Raw genomic sequence first — 23,877 nt, forward strand, 5'->3', positions numbered from 1 at the left:
ACTGATCAAACTACCTAAAGAAGCAGCTGTATTAGCCCTTGGCAAATGTCTCCATGAGAGGTTACACACACAAGCCCTGGGCCTGGAATGTGCTGGGAACAGACTCCAGCAATCCCACTTACACTGTGCTCTTAGAGAGCACGCTCTGCTAAGTGTGCTGGGGTTTGGAGTTTTAACTTAATAGCAAAAAGAAAGCTAAAGGCTTCTTGGTGACTGAAGACTTGGCAGAATTGCTGAAGATTTTCCCTAGGTAAGGAGAATGTTTCTGTTCTGTATAAATTGCAGCACCAAGACCAATACTGTATTTTGCAAAATTGATGTTAGTGCTACTGCACTGAGACTGGTGTTTATCATCAGCAGCTTGTCTTGACCTTCCTGTCAGTGCTTGGGAGCAACACTGAACCTTTTTCTGTTGGTTGCTATGGCTGATACTTAACAGTGGATGCTGGTTTTTGCTGTTGTGAGTGTTAGGCAAGACTCCAAAAGAAACACTTGGCTCTGATTTGACTTGTAGGAAGTGATGCAACTGTCTCTCAGATCTTGCTGACTCAGCATGGAATACCTGTAATGAGCATGTCTGATGGAAAGGCATATTGTTTCAATCCTTCTCTTTCTACATGGTAAGTCAAATATTATTTCCTGCTTTTGCAGCTTAGAGGAACTGATGTGTATTCTGACTTGCTGTTTCACTTCAGATTTTGAAGGTTAGTCTGAGCAGGATCACATACCAGGCTTTGTTTGGCTTTGGTTCACTGTTGTCTGTCTAGGCATTGCTCTATTATGTCCTTATGCTTTTTTGTGTTTAAAATAAATTTTTAAAATGAAAAAGTTTAAATGCAGCTTACTGTATCACTCTCCTACATGGTGCATCTCCTTTTATTTATGAACATACACCTATATATACTTTTGCTGATGTACATCAGTTGAATCTGTCAAGAACTTGGCAATTATTAGAGATAATCTAGCCTTAGAATACCCCTCCTTTAGGTAAAAGACTGCAGTTCTGGAAAAATTGTCAAAACAATTTTCAGAGCTTTGTTTTGGCATGTTAAAATAATTTTGCTCAGTTTCCAGGGAAAGTAACACCCCTTCTCTCCAGTTCTGACTGTGCAAGTGCCTGACTTGGTCGCTCCCCATCACTCCTTAATATGTTTGTGTGTCTGATGACCAGTCAAGTTTTGAAGAGAGCTCTTTGTCTCTGAGATGTAAAGGTTTAATGAAGATACTAAGTCAAGTAGGGGAGTAGGGAAGAAATTGTTATACTTGGGGAATTCCCACGGAAGTGTCATTACTGGCATCCTAAACACAAGCAAAGGCTACACCAGAGCCTGTGCCTTGCTGGGGGTCAGACAGGCCTTCCCCGTGGAAAGCCATAAATTCCTATGAAAAATTTCCATGGTTAAATTATTTGCAGTGTCTTTCCAAAACAGGTTCTTTGTTGTTTTTCTGAGAGGAAAAAAAACCATGTTGCAGTCTTAATATAATTGTTGTAATTAGTGTAATGAGCATGCTTATTAAAGGGCTTATTGTTTTAACTCCTCCTTAGAATAACTGTTGTTATTCAACTACTTGATGTGAATCCTCTGGAAAAGAAAAACACCTTTTTTGTTCTTTACATTAACTGAGTAAGGAGCAGAAGACAGGCTCTCAGGCATAATTCTGTTATTTCTTAGATTTTACCACAGCTTGGGAAATATATGAAAGAGCAATCCTTTTAGTCATCACACAAATTTAAACATGATAAAGCAGCAAAGGGTATTTTAAATGTTTGTGCCATTTTCCCTCTGTGCTGTCTGAAGGTCTAAACTTAGCATTGGTGTGAGCCACTCTTTCCCCTGGCATCTCAAGCCAGGGAAGACGATATCCTTGGTTAGGAGTGGGAATGGCAGCTGCAGTGTCAGCTCCCTCCACGGGAAGGAGTCGCTGTAATGTGTAGGAAGGATTGTTAACACGTGTCTGGTGGGTGGGGAGACCTGACATGGGGTAAAACCAAGTTCTTCAGGAGAAGGTCATTACCTGTATTCACTCCAGGCCTCGTTCTGGGACCTGGCTTTTTATTAGATTGTACAACAACAAATAAAAAGTTCATTTCCTTCAAAGGTAATGCTAAATTGCATTATACATGTAATGGATTAAATTTTAGGGGTGGGAGGGACACGGCAGAAGCAGACATTGGACACAGAGTGGGAATAGTCAGGGTCTCTGGAATTCCTGAGCACTGCAGTGATATTTTTTGACTGTCTATGAAAGTCCAAGTCAGGCTGTGGGGCAGAACAGAGCTGGTTCCTCTGGCATCACTGCCTGCTCTCCTCAGACTCGCTCTGTGTTTGCTTGCTGTTTTGCAGGAACCTGGTTTCTGACAAGCAGGACTCCCTAGCACAGTGTGCAGACTTCAGGACCAGCGTGCCCTCCCAGGAAGCCCTGCTGTGCTCTGGGCCCCTGGCTGTGATCCAGGGACGCACATCCAAGTACGTGTGGCCGCTCCACCAGCACCTCTGCTGGGCCTCGGGGTGGTGTGTTCCTGCTGAGCCAGGGGTTCATTCTGCACCCCTCGGGGTGGTGTGTTCCTGCTGAGCCAGGGGTTCATTCTGCACCCCTCAGAGTGGTGTGTTCCTGCTGAGCCAGGATTCATTCTGCACCCCTCGGGGTGGTGTGTTCCTGCTGAGCCAGGGGTTCATTCTGCACCCCTCGGGGTGGTGTGTTCCTGCTGAGCCAGGATTCATTCTGCACCCCTCGGGGTGGTGTGTTCCTGCTGAGCCAGGGGTTCATTCTGCACCCCTCAGAGTTGTGTGTTCCCTGCTGAGCCAGGGTTCATTCTGCACCCCTCGGGGTGGTGTGTTCCTGCTGAGCCAGGATTCATTCTGCACCCCTCGGGGTGGTGTGTTCCCTGCTCAGTCAGGGGTTCATTCTGCACCCCTCGGGGTGGTGTGTTCCTGCTGAGTCAGGGGTTCATTCTGCACCCCTCGGGGTGGTGTGTTCCTTGCTCAGCCAGGGGTTCATTCTGCACCCCTCGGGGTGGTGTGTTCCCTGCTCAGTCAGGATTCATTCTGCACCCCTCGGGGTGGTGTGTTCCCTGCTCAGTCAGGATTCATTCTGCACCCCTCGGGGTGGTGTGTTCCCTGCTGAGTCAGGGGTTCATTCTGCACCCCTCGGGGTGGTGTGTTCCCTGCTCAGTCAGGGATTCATTCTGCACATACCAATGGCTCTGAAAGGATCAGTGGTTCATACAGGGCTTTTTCAAACCTTTGCACATTTTTAGTCTGTATCTTAATGTACTTTTGAGATTTGGAGGGGCAGGAAAGCATACTCTAAACTTGATTATTTTATGACTCCTCTTTATTGGATGGGTTAAGTATTGGAAAATTCTGTAATTTTCCAATTCAAATTCATGTAATATTTTTATTAGCCAAACTGGGTTTTTTTACATTTGGCATTTAGTTTTTAGTTTACCACCTTTCTGGAGTAGGCCTACAAATTTTGAGTAGTTCAGTTGTTCTCAAAGGATCTATTTAATGAAGTCTTTGAGGGATTAGTCATCTAATGCATATTTTTAACATGTGAAAACATCAGCAGGGAATTGTGTGAGCCAGAGCAGACTTCTGTAGGTAGTTTAATAGCCCATCCTCGTCCAGATTTGAATTAGATTTCCCAGGCAGATTTCTTTGCTACTTCTGTTCTTCACATCTAAGTTTAATTTTTTTTTCTGAGATAAACCATATAGAGTTGTATGATTTTATTGCTGTTCTCTAGAGGGAAGGGGAATTAATTGTGAAAAATATTTGAAATCCAAACAAACAAGAGAACAAAGATAACAGACTGAAAAATGTCCTTTTTGAAAAAGATTCTAATAACTGCTTATTTTTTCAGATTAGCCTTCTTATGACAATACATTTACATGCAAGAAATCCTTTAAATGCTTTAGTCTAACTTTGTATCTTGTGTTTGTTTTGTGACTTTTACCTCTGAGGGGCAAAGAAAGAGAAAGGCAGTCAGTCATCTTAATTTCCTATAAACATTTAGGAGCCCCTGGTCACTGATAAGCATGTGTTTTTAAAGAGAAGACAGATGAAAGGAAGAGAAAAAGAACAGGAGGCAGAAAACCCTCTGTGGACCTTGATACTTGTAAGTGGTCCGGTGGGGTGAAGGCAGTTTGCTCTGAAGTGCTGCCTTTGTCATTAAAAGCTCGAGCTCTGGAAGCATTAGGTGCCTGGGAAAGAGAAGTGTAGTGTAGCAAGTACTACAGAAATATAGATTCCTTGAGCTTATATCTGTTTCTCTGGCCAGTTAATCCGTTTTGGTTTTGCAGTTCAGGAAGGCAAGCTGCAAGATTGTTCTCCATGCCTCATTTAGTGCAACAAGAGACAACCCTGGCCTACCTGGAGAACCAGATTGCAGCAGCACTTATGTTACAGTCCAGTCACGAGTATCGCCACTGGCTCCTCATCTATGCACGGTACCTGGTCAATGAAGGTGAGACCCGGGGGCTGTGCTGCCTCTGCAGCTTCTGAGGAACACTGTGCTGTCCTGGGGCTGTGGTGGCACCTCGTGTTCTCCTGCTGGCACTTGGCTTCAGCACTCGGGCTCTGCTGCACAGCAGAACAGACTGTGCAGTGCATCTGCCTCTCCAGTGCCCGGGCCTCAGGAATCCTCTTTGGGCACGCTGGTTGGGAACAGGCCGTGGTCCGGGGAAGCAGTGCCATCTGCAGACTTAAATAATGGGAATTGCATTGTAAAAACCCCTGGTCTGTCAGGCACATCATATGTATTGTCTGGGAGCAGCTACAGATGTTCCAAGGACACCAGCAGCACTTGGTAGAGTGTGTCCTGTTCCTCAGGCAGCTGGCAGTTGCTGCCTGCTGTGAAGTGCAGCAGTTGCTCAGTCCCTGATGATTGTACCAGAGCACAGCAAACTGCAGGGAATTTGCTCGTATTCCTGGCACTTCATTCTTTTTTTACATTCTAAAAATTCAACCACCTGTACTGGTGAGCTCAGGGGTTAAATTCTGTGAGGAAGGAAACCCACAAGAAAGGTTGCTGGTGTCTATTTTATATTTGAATACAGTGTCTCTCTGTGCTGTTAAATAAGCTAATGTTAAATAAGGTTAACCAACTGACTTTATGCTTTTTGGATTCTAAAGATCTCTGTTGTATCTCTTGCCTGTCTGCATTCCTAGTTTAGTAGTTCCTGTTGCATTAATTCAGCCTTATTCCTCACCGTTGTTATCACTCTGCACAGAGGGAGGTGAAATGGTTCATGTTAGGCCACCTCATAGGTGCTGGCAGAATTAAAATCAGGCTCATTAATTCTTGCCTTTTGACCCCTATCTTATTTAACAAGAGAACTTGTTGAACTTCATATGGTTCTCTCTATCCTTCCCCAGTTGACATTAAAATATTCTTCTTGGGTCATATGTTAAGGAGATGGTTGTACTTTTAAAAGCCTTCACTAATTGAGAACCTCTGCTGTGTGCACAGGGTTCATCTGGCACCACACGGGTGTCGCTGCCCTGTGTGTGTGGATGGATGGCACAGCCAGCTCTGCTTGGCCACGTGTGTGTTGCTGTTTCACTGGTTTTCTAGAGCTGACAAACTTTGAAAATGGCACATCCTATTATTGACCTATTATTCTTAGGATTGTCTCAACATCGACTGAATTCTAATCCATTAAAATACTCAATCTATTATACCTTGATTGGCAAGTTACTTGCAAGGGAATTCCCCCCTCTAATTTTTGGGTGAACACCTTTTATTAAAGGTGTTCTTTTTAAAAAAAACTCATGCATATGGATCCATTTTAGTTCTGTTATAATGCAACCTGACAACGTTTGCTCTTCAATGATGTTCATCTTGTGGCTTTCTAACTCTTGTGATCTGTTTTTTGGATTCTTCTCTGGCTGTCGAAGTCTGTCAGTTTTCCAGTGTTTGGGGTTTTAAAAGCTGGTATCATTATGTGGGAGCAGGGAGTGAGATTGGGTTCAGGGCAGCTCTTAAAACAAACTAGAGTAATTACTGCAGTTTTTCTCCCAATTTTAGATCATCTTTAGTAGTGTTTCTGGGTTGAGAACTTTAAATAAAACTCTTCAGAACTCTAAAAATCATCTTATATTACCAAAATTTGCTGTAAGAATAGTAATATGCCTTTTCGGAAATCAATGTTTTAGGCTTTATTTTACTCTAGATACTTGTAATTCTTTCCTGAATGTTGTCTGTGAAATGCTGGTGACTGTGATTTTATTTCTGATAATGTCCAGGGTTTGAATATCGTTTGCGAGAATTATGCAAGGATTTACTGGGTCCAGTCCATTACTCAGCTGGAAGTCAGTGGGAATCAACAGTTATGGTAAGTCCTGATAATAGTTTAATAAAAAACAAGGAGGAGTTTCCCATGAAAATTACAGGACATGACCCCTTCCATGCTCTGCTCTGATCTCATAAAAGGCTCCCTACCATGGCATTCAGATTTATTTCATGTGAAACCAGAGCCCAGTGCTCGCTGCCCCAGTGTCAGCTCTGCTGCTGGCTGCAGTCTCACATGGCTGGAGCAGAGGTGCATGTTCAGGTCCCCACGTTCTTGAGGCAGCAGCCTGGACAGGGACATGGCCCTGCCGTGTCCCCTCCCCGAGCACGGCCTGGCTCGGGACTTGCAGAGGCTGCACCGGCCTCAGGAGTGGGGGAATGTGAACACAGCTTTTACTCCAGGAGTCATGTAAGCAGAGTAAGAACATAAAATATGCAGCTCTCTCCAGGCAGGAAAAAGGGCACGAATCTTAAACAGCTCCATGGAATATATTAATGATACCAATTAATAGATTCTGAGGATGCTTTTGTGGTTTTTTTGTGCAGGGTTTACGAAAGAGAGAACTGTTGAAAGAGCTTCTTCCTGTTATTGGACAGAACCTCCGCTTCCAGAGGCTTTTCACAGAGTATCAAGAGCAGCTGGACATCTTGAGAGACAAGTAGCATGTTCCCAGATTTTCCCTGTGGGGCCTGGTCCGAGAGAAACTGCTGACCAGCATTAGCCAGAGCCAGGAGAGGAGCGAGAGCCCGGCAGTGGGACACTCCTGAGGGAGGGGCTGTGCCCAGAGGTCCCCGTGGATTCCGGGACAGGAGGAGTGGAGGAGCTGGACGGTTCCCCAAGTGAAACTTCACCATCGAAGCTGTGGCCTCTGTTTCTGTGGGAAGTCATGGATATGTACTTCAGGGGGATCCTTTTGGATCTGGATCTCATATTAAAGCTAGCTGAGAACTGTTTGTGCGGTTTCTTGGATGTCCTGTGAAAAGCACAGTACTTCAGCATATTTAACCCTGTTTAGGGTTTTTTGCCTGAGGATTTATTGAGGCTCAACACTATATTAAATTAGATGAATGAGCCACGTAAAAAGAAATTTCATAAAGATTAAGGTATTATGCAGCCAATAGACTCTTTCCTGTGAATATAATAATAAGAGGCTGTTCTAACACATGGACTATTTTTGTACTAGAATTTGCTAACTTGTAATATGGAATTTTATTTGGCCAATAATCAGGTTATCTCTACAAAGTCATCTTGTAGGAAATTTAACTCTAATTACAAAAGCTATGTTTCAAAGTAATTCTACCAAATTAACATGTCATCATCAGGTTTTTAATTTTTAAATGTTTGTAAAAGGCATTTTGGGGGGAGGGGGAGGGATACAATGGGGTGGCTCTTTTTGTAAGTACAAAATAAAAGAACATTGCATTGGTTTAAAAAAACTCAAAAAGCAAAAACATGGTCTTGAATCATTACAAAGGGCACAGGCATCTCCAGAAATGTCAGCACAGGCTGAATCACGTTAACGTGTCTAGAAAGAAATAATTGTGTCTGGATGATCTGTCCTCTGAAAGCACGATCAGACAAGTGCTGGTGATGTCTGCAGACAGATACAGCCCCAAGTGGGCGAGGAGAGGGAGCTGTGTGGGAGTGCTCATCATCTCACAGCACAGCCCAACAGCCTCCCCTGACTGATGGACGTGGTCAGTGCTGCAGCAAGGAATGAGCTTCATGCATTTATGGCCGTGTTCCTTGTGGAGTGCTTTTGGAATTCCACTGAAACCAAATCAGTCAAGTTGTTTTCTTCCCCAGAGTGTGTTTGGTGCTGGGAAAGAAGCAAGTGACTGTGTTGGCTCTTTCCAGGCCCTGCTGTTTGGGTGTGCCTCAGTTTGAGCCTTACTTTGAAATGTTTTTGAGTAAGAGAATTGGAAGGAGTTAAGTGTATTTAAACCCTTGCAAAAGGGCCGTTTCTCCCCTAAACTTCCAACAAACAGTATCCTTCACCCTCAGACTGGCTGTGCTGCTGTGGCCAAGGGGACTAACCCCTTTCACAGAGGCAGCTCTGCAGTTATGTGGTTCTCTGGGTCCTAGAGGGAGGATGTGTTCTTTAAGGCACAACCCCCTTCATTTGCAGGGCTTTGTGCCCTCTTCTCTTCAGCTGCCAGACACCAGCTTACTTCGTTGTACAGCCCTTGTGCAGGCTGAACGCAGACAGGGTCCTGAAGAGCAACAAAACAACTGCCTTAGCAGGGATTCAGTGTGGCATCAGTGAGTCTCCAACAAGCAGCTGGAAATGGAGTGACAACACAGTTTGATGCTGTGTACCTGGTGGGGAAAGTGAAGGTGATGAGGAAAGCCAAGCAAGTCCCCTGAGCTCTAGTCCCAAAGGTTTAATAGCAAGAGCCAGTTGTGGCAGTGCTGTAAGTGATTCATTATGCTGTTGCCAGTTAGTCTGCACTCATGGGAGCAGCCTTCTGTTCCTCGGAGGAGAACTGTAACAACACAGATTCATGGAATGTTGGGGCTGGAAAGACCTTCAGGCTGTGTTCACCTTGTGTTCACATGTGCAGCCAAGGACCAACTGATGGGATTAAAACAGGGGATAAGGCACCATGTTCTGCAGAGAAGGGCAGTCTGGTCCAAAGCCTGGTGCAGTCAATGGAAGTCTGGGAGTCACTTCTGTATGGGTTTGGCTCCCAGTGACTCTGTGTGGGCAGCTGTAAAGATGGTTTAACAAGAAAGGAACAAATGAGCATGGCTGGGTTTGGAGGTGTTTGATAAGTGAAAGCTCTGGCACAGGTGCTTCTTTCCTCCTCCTAAAGGTGTCGGGATTCTGACCATCCTCTGTTCAGCCTTGTGCTGTTTATACCAGTCTTATAATGAAGGTTATTTAATGGGATTTAAAGGTAATTAGCTAAGGGATGGTAAATTCTTCTTTGTTGTTGAGTCTTTGAAGAGGTGCTGAACTATTTTTCGTGAAGAGCTATCTCCATGCTGGGCACCAAGTAGGTTCTTCTCCCTATTTTTTCTTGGGAGATTCTGTCACTGCCCGACAGACCAGGAATATTATGATTTTAAATTCCATGGAATAAAATATTTAAATTAGGAGGAACATTTTTCTTATGTTGTTCATTTTCACATTTTCTGCTACGTTCAGCACCTTCCTTTTCCAGAGGGGGCTGTGAAGGCTCTACCTAAGGCTGTATCACACTGTGCAAAGGGGGCTGCAGTGCCACCAGCAGCACCCACTGCCCTCTGGCCTGGCCTGTAAATGATGAGGAAGTACCTGTGCCTGAGTTTCATCTGGGGTACGTGAAGCAGAATTTTACATTTAAAAGCAGGCAGCTCAGAGGTGCCAAACAGCACTCACTTCAAACACACACGCACTTTCTTCAGGGAAGATTTGTGACCATTTATTTTATTAAGACAACTTCATAAACTGTAGTTGCCTTTTTAGAATCACAGAACGTTAAGGGTTGGAAGGGACCTTGAAGCTGATCCAGTCCCACCCCCTGCCATGGGCAGGGACACCTTCCACCAGCCCAGGCTGCTCCAAGCCCCGTCCAACCTGGCCTTGGACACTTCCAGGGATGGGGCAGCCACAGCTTCTCTGGGCAGCCTGTGCCAGGGCCTGCCCACCCTCACAGGGAAGAATTCCTCCCTCATCTCCGGCCTGAACTTCCCGTTTCGGTTCCCAATCACTCCCTGTGCTGTCACTGCAGCTCCTGACGGAGAGTCCCTCTCCGGTGCCCCGTAGCCCTGCAGGCCCTGGAAGGTTCTCCGCTGCCTCCTTCCCTTTTCCAGGCCGAACATCCATCCCGGCTCCCCAGCCTGTCCCCGGCCCGGCGCGGCCCCGGAACGCTCCGCCCGCCGCCGCAGTTTCCGCGCCGTGCGCGGCCGTTCCGCTGCACCGGCGGAAGGCGCGGCCGGGCCGGGAGCGCGGGCTGAGCTGGGGCCGAGAGCGGGCCGGGGCTGGGCCGAGCCGCCGCCATGGGCAAGAGACAGCACCAGAAGGACAAGATGTGAGCTGGGGTGGGGCCGGGGGGTGCGGGAGGCCGGGCCGGGGCTGGGGCTGGGCCGGGGCTGGGGCTGGGCCGGGGCTGGGTCGGGGTCGGGGTCGGGGTCTGGGTCGGGGCCGGGCCGAGTCTGGGTCTGGGTCTGGGGCTGGGCCGGGCCGGGTCGGGGTCTGGGCCGCCCCTCAGTGCCCCCTGTCCCGCAGGTACATCACGTGCGCCGAGTACACGCAGTTCTACGGGGGCAAGAAAGCAGGTAAGGGGCCGAGGGGCCCCCCCGTCCCTCTGGGCGGGCGCTGGGGGGCCCTCCCCGAGCACATCTGAGCCCCAGAGCTCAGCGGTGCTGCTCGGAAATGTCCCCGCTGAGCGTCCCCGCCCTCCAGAGTCCTGCGCCCGCCGGTGGGGCAGAGCCCGGCTGTTGTTAACCGTCAGATTTAAACGCGGCTCTGTTGCGATCTTTTTCTGGCCATGTAGTTTCAGGGCAGGGGAGCCTGGTAGAGTTACAGGTTTGCAAGCTTTGCTGTGTTATCAGCAGTAAGTTACCCACTGACATAGCAAAATATAACTTTCAAATGTTTCTTTGTTACCTAGAATGCAATGTGTTTCTTAAACTCAGTTGTATGGGTTTTCTTTTCCCATGAACAGACCTTCCTCGAACTAATTTTAGACGTTTATCATTTGATCACTGCAGGTAAGACAACAGATTTACATTATCATTATTAAATGATGCATCTGTTTATCAGGCTGTTGACACTGAACCAAAGCAGTTACTTTCATTGCCTCCTGCCTGCTGGGACAGTAGTGTGGCAAGAAAAACTTCATTAAGAACTGAAACAATATCTACACTTTGCCATGTTTAGTGTCTGCAGAGGTGGGAGCTGATGGCTGAAAGAATACACAAGTGATAAAATAATGCAGGACAGTGACTGTGTACATTCCAGTCTTTCAAATCTGTGCAATCAGGGCTTGAGTCTACTTTTCCCTGCTCAGAACATGCTTGGTCAATCACTCCTCTTGCTGAGGCAGGGATTAGGTAGATTGAGGGAATATTTCTGCCATTTTTTTCTGTTTAGAATTTACTGTTTAAAGTGCTGGAGGGAAAGAAGGGAGTTGGCAGAATTGGGTTAAAAATCCTCTTGTAAATTGGGTGGTTCAAGAAGTTACCTTTCACATCTGCAAACTGCTGCTGCTTGGCCAGCAGCTGCCTGGGCTGTGGAAGCATCCCTGCCGTGGGTTAGGGATGTCACTGCCAGTTGTTCCCCAGCCCACTCCAGTGCAAAGACAGGGAGTGTTTCTGTTGAACCATCCTTTGTGCTGCTGAGCCCCAACATGGCAATGAAAGCAGGTCTGGGGGTGTTACAGCATCCCCTGGCTCTGTGGCTGTGAGTGATGGAAGCTACAGGTTCCTGGGGGCAGCACCAGTTCCTCTCATGGATTTTGTTCTTAATCTAATTTATGTAGAGTCAGGTAGTGGGCATTGGCAGCCACTCAGTATTTTCATTGGTATAGGCCTTGCTTTATTGTGCAAGTGAATCAGCAACATGTTATTTGCCTCTGTCACCATGATTTCCAGCTGATTTTGCTGACAAGAATGTGTTCTCTCTTTTCTAGTTTGTCTCTGCAGCCGTTTGAATACCCAGTTTGCACACCAGATGGGACAGTCTTTGACATACTGTAAGTTACTGCCTGAATTTACCTTTATTTTTGTGTTGTTGAGCTGGTTACAGCTGTTTAATCATCATTTGGTCTTAGCAAGTTGGCAAGAAAAATAAGAAAATGCCCATCTAATAGAGGTTTCTGATGGTGTTTGTCACTTATTACTTTATCCCTTCTTTTTTCAGGAGCATTGTTCCTTGGATAAAGAAATATGGAACCAATCCAATCACAGGAGAAGTAAGTAATGATGGGTGTATTCACATCAGGTCTCTGCTTTCCTTATGCTCAGCTTCCTGTTTAGTGTATTGGAGAAACAAAAATGCCTTGGTGAAAGCAAAAGAAGTTTTAAGGGCAGTGCTGTTTTGAAGATCATATTTGTGAGATCAGCTTTGCTGAAATGAATGTAGAGATTTACTGGGGATCTCTTTTTAGCTGAAAAAAGGGAGGCTTTGGAATTTTAGACCCAGTATCCCCTCACTTCATCATGCTGATGATCCCTGTAGTAGAAAATAGTCGGTCTGTGTGTGGAAGAAAGAGGACAGCATTACATATATTTATTTCTTATAACTGGATTGTAAATAGTAGGCAGAGGAAGTGTGTGGTTTGTTTATGTGAATTCCCAGAAGCTCTTGCTGCCTTACAGGTGTGGCCTAACGACATGTGAGTAGAGGAAATAGGAGCTCTTCTGTCCCTGCTGGTGCTGCCCAGAGAGCCTGACTGGTCACTGCTGGAAAAGGCTCTGTGCTGTGGTCTCATGTAGGCAGAATTCTGGTCTGTGCAGGGCAAGGGGCTGGCACATCTCCAGCTGGGATTAAATTTACAGCAGTGTTTCCTTACCCAAAGGGTATTTGGTGTTAGGCAGATTAAAGAGATTAATAGATGATATTATGAATGGTAAACCTAAACTACAAAATCTTTTGAGTTATCTTTCAGAAAGCTTTTGAGTTATATTTCAGAAAGCTTCTCTCACGATAGTTCACTGTGAGAGTGGGATTTCAGTGCCTTTGTGGCTTTCTCCCCACTTTTTCTGCATAAATGATAATTATGAAGGGATTACTTTCTGTAATAGGAAGAAGCTGTAAAGCACCAAATAAATATGAGGTACAGGAAATATTTCCTTGTTGGAATTATGTTTTTTTTTTCTGATGTGTTAGAAAAAGTGCATTGTTTATGAGGGCATAGAGGAAAATTTTAAGCAGAAATTGTTGCTTGAGCTACTGAAACTTATTTTTTGCTTCAGTGTGTGCAGTTCCTTTCCCGGACACTGGGAGGCAGCCACTGCCCAGGACTGGGGGAGGTTTGCAGATGGCTCTGGGCTGCGAGATTGCTTCTGAAACATCTTGTGTTTGATTAAAGATTTTCCCAGCAGGCAGATATGAGGTGAAGCTAAATACAGATGCAGCATTCCTAACTCTACATCTGAACAGTCTGTCTGAGACTCCATATCTTCCTGCAGGTGTGTTTGTGCCGTGGAGAGATGATTGAAGGTCTTTCTTCACACATGAGGAGGCCAGTGTATTGTTGAGAAGGAATGCAATTACAGCTGTTTCATTTGGGTTTGCCAGCCTCTCACCACCTTGCTGCTCTGCATTGGCTGGCAGTTTTGGGCTGTTGCCAGATCAGTTTTTTTCACCCAGAGCAGCTCTGTGACACCTGCTCTTGTTGCAGACTGTGAACTGTGATGTGGTTTAAAATTACTTGGAGTAAATGCTAAGCAAGAAGTGTAATGTGCCCAGTGGTCTTGTGTAATACAGAGAGAGGGAGACTGTGAAAATATACTTGGTGAACCATAAATGCTCAAATGAAGTCTGGCTTTGAGTGGAGCTCACCCAGACTTGTGCCTCTCTGTTTGTTCTGCAGTGCACCTCCAGCTCTCCTCAACATGCACCCCCTTCTCCTCTGCATCACTCTGTCTGGGCAGCCCCTTCTTCTCCCCTTTTGTTGTTGCTGGACTGCTGCTGTCCAGCTCTCTCCTCCCCAGGACAGAGGTGTTCAGATCAGCTGGAATCAAAAGGAGCCCCTTGTTGTCCAGAACAGCACCCAGCCCTGCTGAACCCAGCCCTGTGGAGCTGTAGGTCGAAGAGTGGCACTGAAGGAAGAGTTGTAGCTTGGCCTTTGTTTCCCAGAGGGCTAGCTCAGATTTTTGGATGGGGGAGGAAGGGGATGGGGTGCTGGGACAAGGCAGGGTAGGGGCAGAGGCAATCAGTGGACTGAGCTTGTGCATCCCTGCACTGTGCTGTCCTCTGTTTAATCTGTCACTGTGTGTGCACCTTCTGTGCCCTGTGCAGCTTGCTCCTGGAAACCAGAGGGTATCTTCTGTAATGAACTGGTGACTTACAGAAAGACTGGGTTTGTTCACAAAGGAATTGAGCCAGATCAGCTGCAATGCCATGTTTTGTACAGGGTTTTATGAAGTTACTTTGCACACACTGGTGATGAGGCTCTGGAGAGTTTTTCCATTTATTTGTCTTGAAGTAAAAAATTATAATGAAATCCTTTGTGGCTTGTACTTCTCTTATTATGGTTTGCTACAGGACAGATGCTTAAGAGAAGTCAACAGGCTGCTTGGAACTGGCGTTAATAGTGCACTCTTGGCACTCACTAATTCTGTCTGGCTTCTTATTTCTGAAGTGGACCCCTCAGTGGAGAACTGGAGAGCCTTGCAGTCATTAATGTGTTTGTCTTCACAGTGCTCCAGGGTAGGACTGTGCTCCTCTTTTATTAATTGGATGTTTGTGAGCTGATCTACAAGGGAGTTCTCTGACTCTTCTGAATCCTAAACTATTGGACCAGCCTTCCTTTTAAAGAAATGCTGCAATGCAAAGGTCACAGTTGTTCTTTTATATATTTAAAATATTTTAATATTTTTCTTTTGTTTTCCTTTTCTAGACTTTCTAATGGCTTATGGTTTATTTTTTTTGCTTTTCTGAACATTCTCCTGAAGTGCAGTAAGGACACCAATATCCATTTAGGAGAAACATATCACTGTTGACCCTTGCCTAGAGTTTCCCATAAATTATTCCAGAAAATAACTTTAGATTTATTCCCCCCCCCTTTTTAAGAATACATTGGGATAGAAAATGCTTATGTTACTACACCAATGATTTTTGAAGAAACAGTGCATCTCTTGCAGCTCAACTACAACCTGTCAGTCAACATTGGCTCCTTTACTTTTTTTGGCAGCTTTGTTAGGACACTGCCCTAGCTTATCTTTACACTAAAATTGCATAAAATAAAAGAGGGAAGTCATAGTTAGCTCATTCCTTTTTACTGAGAACAGTAGAAGTTCTCAGTGAACTTGTTGGCTTGGGGAGAGTTGCAGGCTTGCCAGGATGTTTCACGTTCTGCCAGCCAGACCAGCATGCCCACACGAGGCAGCCAGCTGGGCTCAGAGACCTGTTTCCAAGGAGAGAGATGGGCCAGAGCATGTCTGGTTTGTTGGAATCTCAAGTATGAACAGATGATAGAGCAACGTGCCTCTTGACAGGAATTTCAAGGAAATTGTTCTTTGTTGCATGGATATGTTATATGTGGGCTGAGCTATTTTTCCTCCTTTGCACTGTAATGTGTCTGATGTCAATACCTATTTTTTCCACTCTGGTTCAGTGGCATTCTGACTGTGTGTGGGCAGGCCAGATTATTGTGGCTGTACTTCAGCCCTGGCCAAGGCTCTGTAACCGTGGACATATGTCTCTCTTTCCCTGTCTCATGAGTAGCTACTGTCCTTGTCTCTTGTTCCCCTTTTTCTGTGGGAATTTAGTTCTTTTGAACACTGGAAAGCCAGTTGATTTCTGCTGTTTGCTTCTAAGGCTTTGGTCCAAAGTCAATTTTGTGACTGCTTTAAGTGCATCTACTGTTTAACTCATGTCGAGGGCTCCCTGTGTGAATTCTTTCTGCACTGCTTGGAGCACACTGCAGTCCATGTCTGCTGATCCTGCCTGTCCCAGAGAGCCAGCGCCCTGTTAAGGGCCCTGTGCAGCTGTGTGGCTGTTCTGTGTGTCTGTCTTCAAGGGTAAACACAGCTCAGTCGAGTTCATTTAGCTTGGGCTGAACATGTGCCCAGGAGTCAGGGGAGGAGACCTGGAGGTGCAGTGTGATGGGTTTGTGAGACCAGCAGTCTCATCTCTGCTCCAGATGAGGCAGAACACACTGTGCTGTGCCCTGTCTCATGCAAGGTTAGGATCCACACCTGCAGGCCAGAGAGAGCATTTTTTTAAAGTGTCACAAGCTTGTTACTAGGTTAAAGAGGAAGATTTTTATAAATTCTGAGGGTTTTTTAAGAATTAGAAAAGCCTTTTGCTTGGACTGCCTCTGAAGATAACCATAAAGAAGAGCCTGGTGCATATGGAGAAGTAGTACAACCACTGACGTGAACATGAGAACTAACTTTGAAGTCAGAAGGCTGAAAATCTCTGACTTTTTCCAGTGAGACATCTGCCTTTTTAAAAGAGAGGGCTGGACACAAAGTTTTGCTTTTCGTACAACATAAACATTTGCTGGTTTTCTCCCACACTCTTAATCCTGTGTTTACCAAATAAACCTGACTTGGAGTGGAATTATGGCTAAGGTGATCAAATAACTGTGGCAGTGCAGGTGCCTGGCTTGTGCAGTGCCTGTGTGCCCAGGCTGTGGGAGCAGCAGAGCCTGGAGCTGCAGTGGGAGCAGCAGAGCCTGGAGCTGCAGTACCTGCAGTGGGAGCAGCAGAGCCTGTGGCTGCAATACCTGCAGCAGGCCCCTGCCATGGGCACTCCTGCCCCCAGTGCTGCTCACCAGGCCTGCAGCAGGGACCTCCTTCAGCATTGGTTTGAAGTGAGGTTGGTGAGATGATGCTTGCCTGAATAGTTACAGGCACTTTCAAAACCAATAGCTTCTTACCCTCAAAAGAAAAAATTGCAACCAAATCTGTTATTTCAAAACTTTGGAAAATCATTCTCAAATACATTCCTTAAATATATTAATAGCTAATTGCTCTCCCAAATGCTGATGGTGGTTGTTACCTCATTTTATGGTGAAAGCATGGTTTCTTTTCAATTTGATCAACTAGATTTCAGTCAGTCTCATAGAAATCGGTTGCTGGTCTTGCAGTGAAGCTTGCTGACCTGCTTTGATGAAGAGGATATGGAGATTATTTCTTTTACTGCTGAATTTATTAATCCCACTTTAAAAAGGAACAAACAACCTTACAGCCCTTTTTTTAGTGCACTTAAAAAAGTCTTTGGCTGTCTAAATAAGGGAAATCCTGCCTGAAAAGGATGCAGAAATTGGAGCAAAGATGAAACTTCCTTAAACATAAAAGTGTTTTTACCATGTATGTATTTTGAAAGCATAGATAGAGAAATAGAAAGCATTGATAATAATTTCTTTACCCGAGGAGTGAGCATAATGAGAAAGAGGGATTAGGTATTTTTCCTACTTTGGCAATACTGTGAATAAAGAAAGTGCAGTGTGTGAGCAGTGTGGGGAACAGCAAGGGCAGTAGTAGCAGGTGCTAAAGGGCAGTTTAAGTTCCAGCCAGGGCTTTATGGTTCACTACAAATTGCTTTCCACTTGTATCAAATGATCAGTGCAGGGCCCGTGTGTTTCAGGAATGGATTCCTGGGGGTGGTTGGATGAACTTCACACACTGAGGAGTCACAGGTGTGGAGGTCACAACCACAGACAAATCCAGCCCTGAGCTGAGTGGAGCAGATCTGGGGCCTGAACTGGGAAGAGGACAAGTTCAGGTTTCACGAGGCCCTCCTTGGCTAACTCAACCCTGGTCTGTGCAGCAGACTGCTGCTTTCATTGTGTTATTCCAGGTGTGTTTCTAGATAAAGAGTGGCAAATAATGGGTGCCATCAACGAGCCTGTGGTTTGAAGGTGACCCAGTGGAGCAGTGTACGTTGTCAGGAAAATGTAATAGCTGCAGATAATGTTCACTGGGATGCATTTTCAGGGTGCTTGTCTGGACCTTTCTGCAACATGGTGGTAATGTTACCTTAGGATTCTGATGATCTAAAAATGACACATTGCAGCAGGAGTCAGATATTCCTTGTGATTTTTCCTCTTTTTCTCTTGAAAATTTTGTTCATTTACTGCTTCCAAAGAGATTATTCTTACTTTGAGCTTTTTTATCCTTTCTCTAGATACAAAATGTTGAGAAGAAAATGCTGTGCAGCCTTCCACAGGCAGGCTATTTCCACATCAGTTTTCCATATCTAGAATGCTGGGACTGTCTAATTAAGAGCAAAATAGTTTGACCAGTTGAGATATTTTTCATTATGTTGAAAAATCCAGGAGTGAGTCACATCCCTCTTTCACTGTTTTTTATCTCAACACCAGAACACAGCACCTGAAATCCAAGTAGTCTCTGCTGCATTTTCTCCCTGGGGCTTTGGATATGAGTGATCATTTAGGTGGATCAGTAACTTCAGGTATCATTTGGATGTAATATGAGTGATGTATAAATGAGAATTTTAATTCTTCTCTAGAGAATGCTTTTCACATACATGCCAGAAGAAGTCAGCACATCTTCAGCTTTGAAATTCAATGTTTCTTAATTTGTCTAATGCAACTCAGTCAGGTCTTCAGATATTGCTTAAATTTAAATGTCAATTGCCCCCTTTTTTCCCTTTTGTTAAACTTACCATATTTTTTCTTGTCCATTTGAAGTGAGTTATTTTTCTTGTTTATTTGTAAAAAAAAGTTTCAGTGGGGGATGGGAATACAGTTCTGTTCTGGGTGAGTAATACATTATTACAGAGCACAGAACAAAGCTTACAGAAATAAAACCCAGGAAAACTTTGCTGCTGAAAAATGATTCAGACAAATCCAGCTTGGTTTTCATGTGTTGCAGAAAGAAAGGTGAAATGATCAGAAAAGTGGAAGATTGTCTGGGGTCCTCGGCTCTCTCACAGTCTGCTTTGCAAACTGCATGCTCTGCCTTGAGCTGGTGTTTGCTTTCTGCCTGCTCTGACTGCTGAGAGGTTCTTCTGATGGTTTCTCATCTGATAGATATCTTCTGTAAATTTTGGGGTTGACCAACTTAGTCTCGTTTGGATTTGTGCCAGAATTGCCCTTCTCTCTGTTGGTGTTTACAGCTGTGTGTTTGGCATTTTCTTGTTGAGACTTGTATTTTCCTGTCAGATGTTTTCGTGCCTTTAAGTTCTTCATACCCTAAATGGTCACAGTTGCCCTTCTCCCCATCTGTTAAATTTTAATATGTCTTCTTTGAACAGAGTTAATCTTAATCATACGCAGTAAATGCTGTGTGAGTGCCTGGTACAGTGGTAGGAAAATTGTCTAATCTCTTCCTGAAATACTTTGATAATACTTTGATATATTACATATGATAGCATAAGACTGAAAACAGTTTCAGTGTATCCGTTTAGATGGAAGGATGCTTTGAGAAAATGGTAATTTATTGCATTTTTTCTTGATAAGCTGGGTCATTTCAGAAGCAGGTACTTATTTACAAATAAGAGTTAGCCGGGATGAGCAGTGTTGCTTCCTATTTCTCTTTTTTGTTTTGTTTTGTTTCCAGTTGAGTGTTGCTGCCTGTGTTTCTGTGGCCAGGAGCAGCCTCTCAGCCAGGGGTGGTTGCAGCAGCCTCGTGCAGCACCTCCCTCCAGGGGCACTTCTGTCTGGGCAGCAGCACAGGCTCTGCTCGGGTGCCCAGAACCCACTTTGAACGAGATGAACTCTTCAGTGTGCAGAACTGAGCTGTGCCATCTTACCCCATTTGCCTCAGAAATCATTAGCTTTTAGTCAACAGTCTAAATGAGTTAATATTTGACTAGTGACCGTAAATTTTCAAGGCTCTTGGATAGAAACATGAGGACATGATTCCTGCCCTGAGGAGTGACCAGGAAGCCATGTGTCATAACTGAAAATGGTCATAAAACACTGGAGGGTCAAGGGGATGAAGGTCCCATTGAGGCTGGTATCCTGAAAGATGACTTCTCTATTGTTGGCTTTTCTGAAAATTTCCCACTCTCGTTTGTTACTGACAAACATGGACAGTTGGTTGTTGTTCTGGAGTTGGATCTGTGTGTTTTAGAGCAGTGTGCTCAGCACCACTAAGAGTTTCTTTATCTGTTCTGAAAAGAGGATTTATTTTTCAATTCCCTGTATCTTTGGGAAGCAGTGAGGGTGAAGAAGATGAGATTTGCCTGTACTCACTGTTCAAGTGCTTTATCAAAAAGAGACATTTAAAACCCTCCAGTGTCCTGAGTCACTGGCCGAGCTGCTGTGCCTCCTTCATGCCTTGCTCATGGGGCCTGTGGTGGTGGTGGGCAGTGTTTGATCCAGTAACCCACCTCTGGACACAGGCAGATACACGACTCTGGCATTATTTCTAATGCATTATATCCCTTACAGCAAAAAAGCATTTACATCTAGGTTTTACAGACTGAACAGGTGGTCTCTTGATTTCCTTTTCTGTGTTTTGGTGAAAGTGTGCACATTGGATGGGATTTTGTGGCTGTGACACTTGAAAAACTAGCAGCTGTGAAGTGCTCTAGCCTTAAATGAGGTGCAGCATGAGGTTTCCCACAGATCCTTACTTGCCTGTTTTTCACTGTAATCGGGGACTGGAGTTTTGGTGCTTCTGCAAAGCTTTATTTTCCTTGAACCGTGTCATATTTGGCTGTGGGTCTCTGGATTGACAGACTTCTGACTGCATTGAGGCTGCAGGTTTGATCTTGCACGTGCAACCATACATCTTTTTCTCATGGTAATTTCTGTTAATGTGCTCTTTGATAGAGTAACATTATTGCTGCTGTGAGCCATGTGTGTTATCAGGCATATCTTTATGATTCTCTGGACAAGGCTTTGGTGACCATATGGTGTCAGTTTAATTAACTTTTAAATATGTAAATACAGTGGTCTGGAAGTGCATAATGAAGGATCTTTTGTGACCATTTCCATATTAGTTTAGCAGTGCACAAAAACTGCAGTTAAACAGCAGCTTCATCCCAGAACGGGAATCGAGGATGGCTTTTTAGCCTTTGGGAGGCAGTTGTCCACATGATACATGTCAAGCGTTTTTACTGTTGAACTGAACATAGAAACAATACCTTAAATTGTGAGACTGTTCTGGCCTCTTGGCTCTGACCCCAAATTTTTCATTAAATATTAAAATACATGAGGATGGCTTATCTTATTAAAGCAGTGCTGCAGTCACATACCCTAATGTGTAGACTTGAGGATTTCCAACACCCTTTATCCTCACTAAATCCATTTACAAGATCTGAAATAAGTTACATTATACGTGGAGTTATTCCAATACTATTTGTTCAGTTCATATCTCCATATTTTTGTAAGATTTTATAGCAGGGAAAATTGTAAGAGGGCTTCTTAAAATGGGAAGTTGTATACAAAATTATATGTAACAGGTCTCATCTTTAAAGGATCCAAAGAATATAATGTGAAATTCATTTGCTGTTGTTAAGCTAAATTTGGTACTTGGTAGGCCATGCTGGGTTTTAGTATCAGTAGCTCTGACTTTCTTCTCTTTACAGAGGTAACTCTGTGTTGCTGGTTTTGGTGGGATGAAAACCTACCAAATGGCCACGCCAGCTCTGAGTGATTTTTGTCAACCAGTTGAGACATGACACATTATTTTACCCCCTAGAGCTTCCTTGGATTTTTGTGTATTCCTGGCAGAGGCCATTCAGTGTGTTCCATCAGGGTGCTGAACATTTCAGCCCTTCCTCAGTTGCTGTTGTAGAGCAGGAAGGTCTGTCTGTGCTGAACACAACTCTTCCCACCCATCCCAGCTCTGCCCACGTGTGAGCAGAGGTGGCTTTTCAGGCTGCTGTGGATCCACCGGGCCAGAGCCTCATTAACAAGAACGTGCAGCCACGGACCAAAGAGGTTCAGAGAGTGTAACTAATTGCTGTGTGGGGATTGTAGGTCATTCTTCATGGAGACACAACAGCAGTGACAGGGAGGGATTTCATTGCAAACAATGGGCGTGTTCCACCCAGGAGCTGCCCCAGTGCCCCACTGACCTGCGGGTGGGCATCCTGGAGATGCTGCCCTGTGGGATCCCGCAGGAGCCAGCGCTGCCAGCTGACAGTGTGCAGGGTGCTGGGGCTCCTCGCTGCTGCAGGAAAGTAGGTCATGGCCAAACCTAGCCTTGGCTGCCTTTGTGGAAGTGTGCCTGGGAGAGAGGAGTCAGCTGAGAGAAGAGCTCACACGGTTTGCATTTGGTTTTTTTTAGCCCTTCCTTGCTGTGGAGCAGCTGGCACTACGTGCTGTGAAATGCATCTGCTTTCCAGTATTTCTGCATAAAATATTTTTAGAAGTGAATATGCAGCTCTTATTTCTGCTTAGGGGAAGTGGCAGATGCTTGTGGCCTTTCATTTTCATTAAGAATTTAGAATTTTGATTAGATCAAGTGTTTTTAATAAACACTTTATTTTCCCTTGCTTTCTTCACTGGAGGGTAGCTGAAACTGGATGGTAGGTGTGTGTCAGAGAAACTCAGGTTGGAAATAGTTTTGAACTTGAGCTGTGTATGCTATATTTTTGTTCTCTGATGCATTATTAAGAAATACATGAAGACAAGCACTTTAACTCATTTTGGGATTCATTCATTCCTGCTGTCTCTCCCCGTGAGGGCCGGCGCTGGTGTGTGGCATAATGGTCATTTCCATGGCAACAAACTGTGTGATGGTGCTTGGAAAGCTCTGACTTTTGATGGAGAATAAATAAAAGGAGATTCACACACACACAAGATAATCCTGTTTTCATGTGAAATGAAGAACTTGAGAGGAAAAAAATAATATTACACATGTTGCCTGTATCATGTTCTTTCATCCTTTCCTGTGGAGTGTGTAGGTCTTGCACAACTGGACCTCCCGGCAGTCCTGGGGTGTGGACTCCCTCCTCTGCAGCTGCTGCGTGGGCAGTTGTCAGATCCTGCAGTTGGTCTTGGGCACTGAGCAGTCCTTTGTAGCAGATCATCACCTGTTCTGGGGCTCCAAAGATTTCCTTTGGCCAGACACTGATCCCCCTCTTGCCTCGCCACACAGGCCGAAGCACAGAGCTGCTCCAAAGGGTGTGAGTGCACAGGCCAAGGTCACTTCTTCAACATGAGCCTGTTGGGAGGCCAGTCTGCAGCAATCAAAGTTTATAGTAGTCATACAGCATTTCACTACAGAGTTCCCACCCTGGAAGCAGACTCCAGGCAGTGTGCAGATCTCAACTCCTCCTTGACAATCACCATTTTTTTATTTACTGTTGTCATGTAAGTGCTGGTCTCAGTGGGGAGCAGATCCAGCACGAGCAGCTGATGCACCATGAGTAACTGATGCTGAAAAATAGCCTTTTTCCCTATTATGGAAAGATGTGACCTGAAATACCGTATGATTTCCCTGGGTATGGAGTCAGAGTCCAAGGGCTTGACAGCACTTCTGATGATACATCCTACGTTGCCAGATGAAACAGTGCACTGCAGCTTTTGCTGCCCTGGAAGTCTGCATGGCAGTTTAGTCTGTCTTTTCTGCTAAATTTCTGTCAAGGTCTAAATCTGAATCTTCAGTCATGCTAAACTGTTTCTTAGCTTGATTGCCAAAATGGTTTGGTGGCTTTATGGTTTGGTCCCAGCTGAATTGCCCCCTCTGATAGGCAGCAATGATCTTTGCCTCTTAGCTTTCCATGCAAAGTCCCCTTTCAGTTTGTGCTAAGACACAGTGCAACTTCTTCAGCTTATTCCCTGTGGTTGGCACTGTACTGTGTCAAATACAGCCCTGTAAACAAATGTATCCCAGTTCTCAGGCTCTGGGAGTCTTGTTTTGGTGGGCTGTCTGTGACTTAAATTCCCAGGGTTCTGATGATTCAGACAACTTGCAAAATATTATTAATAAATTGTGTACTATTAAAATCCTAACAGTGATGTTACAGTTTCCTTTTATTTCCTTAGTTACATTAA

At 44.9% G+C, this 23,877-nt stretch overlaps 2 protein-coding genes across 2 annotated transcripts in view; both read left to right on the forward strand.

The window, feature by feature from the left end:
* LOC127460903 (protein HIRA) overlaps positions 1-7,251 on the forward strand; it is a 32,709-nt gene extending 25,458 nt beyond the window's left edge. The window contains exons 21-25 of the mRNA XM_051767964.1: positions 515-620; positions 2,346-2,468; positions 4,307-4,470; positions 6,252-6,340; positions 6,844-7,251. Coding sequence (XP_051623924.1) covers positions 515-620; positions 2,346-2,468; positions 4,307-4,470; positions 6,252-6,340; positions 6,844-6,960 — 599 coding nt within the window. The 3' untranslated portion in view covers positions 6,961-7,251. The remainder of the gene's footprint in view (positions 1-514; positions 621-2,345; positions 2,469-4,306; positions 4,471-6,251; positions 6,341-6,843) is intronic.
* Positions 7,252-10,174: 2,923 nt separating this feature from the next.
* The window catches only part of PPIL2 (peptidylprolyl isomerase like 2), a 66,414-nt gene continuing 52,711 nt past the window's right edge, over positions 10,175-23,877 (forward strand). Inside the window, exons 1-5 of the mRNA XM_051767967.1 lie at positions 10,175-10,314; positions 10,512-10,561; positions 10,951-10,996; positions 11,917-11,979; positions 12,147-12,198. Of these exons, the coding sequence (XP_051623927.1) occupies positions 10,283-10,314; positions 10,512-10,561; positions 10,951-10,996; positions 11,917-11,979; positions 12,147-12,198 (243 nt within the window). The 5' untranslated portion in view covers positions 10,175-10,282. The remainder of the gene's footprint in view (positions 10,315-10,511; positions 10,562-10,950; positions 10,997-11,916; positions 11,980-12,146; positions 12,199-23,877) is intronic.

This window comes from Manacus candei, unplaced genomic scaffold (assembly GCF_025592945.1).
Source record: "Manacus candei isolate 608988 ecotype Guabito, Panama unplaced genomic scaffold, ASM2559294v1 h1tg000090l, whole genome shotgun sequence".
Taxonomy (NCBI): domain Eukaryota; kingdom Metazoa; phylum Chordata; class Aves; order Passeriformes; family Pipridae; genus Manacus; species Manacus candei.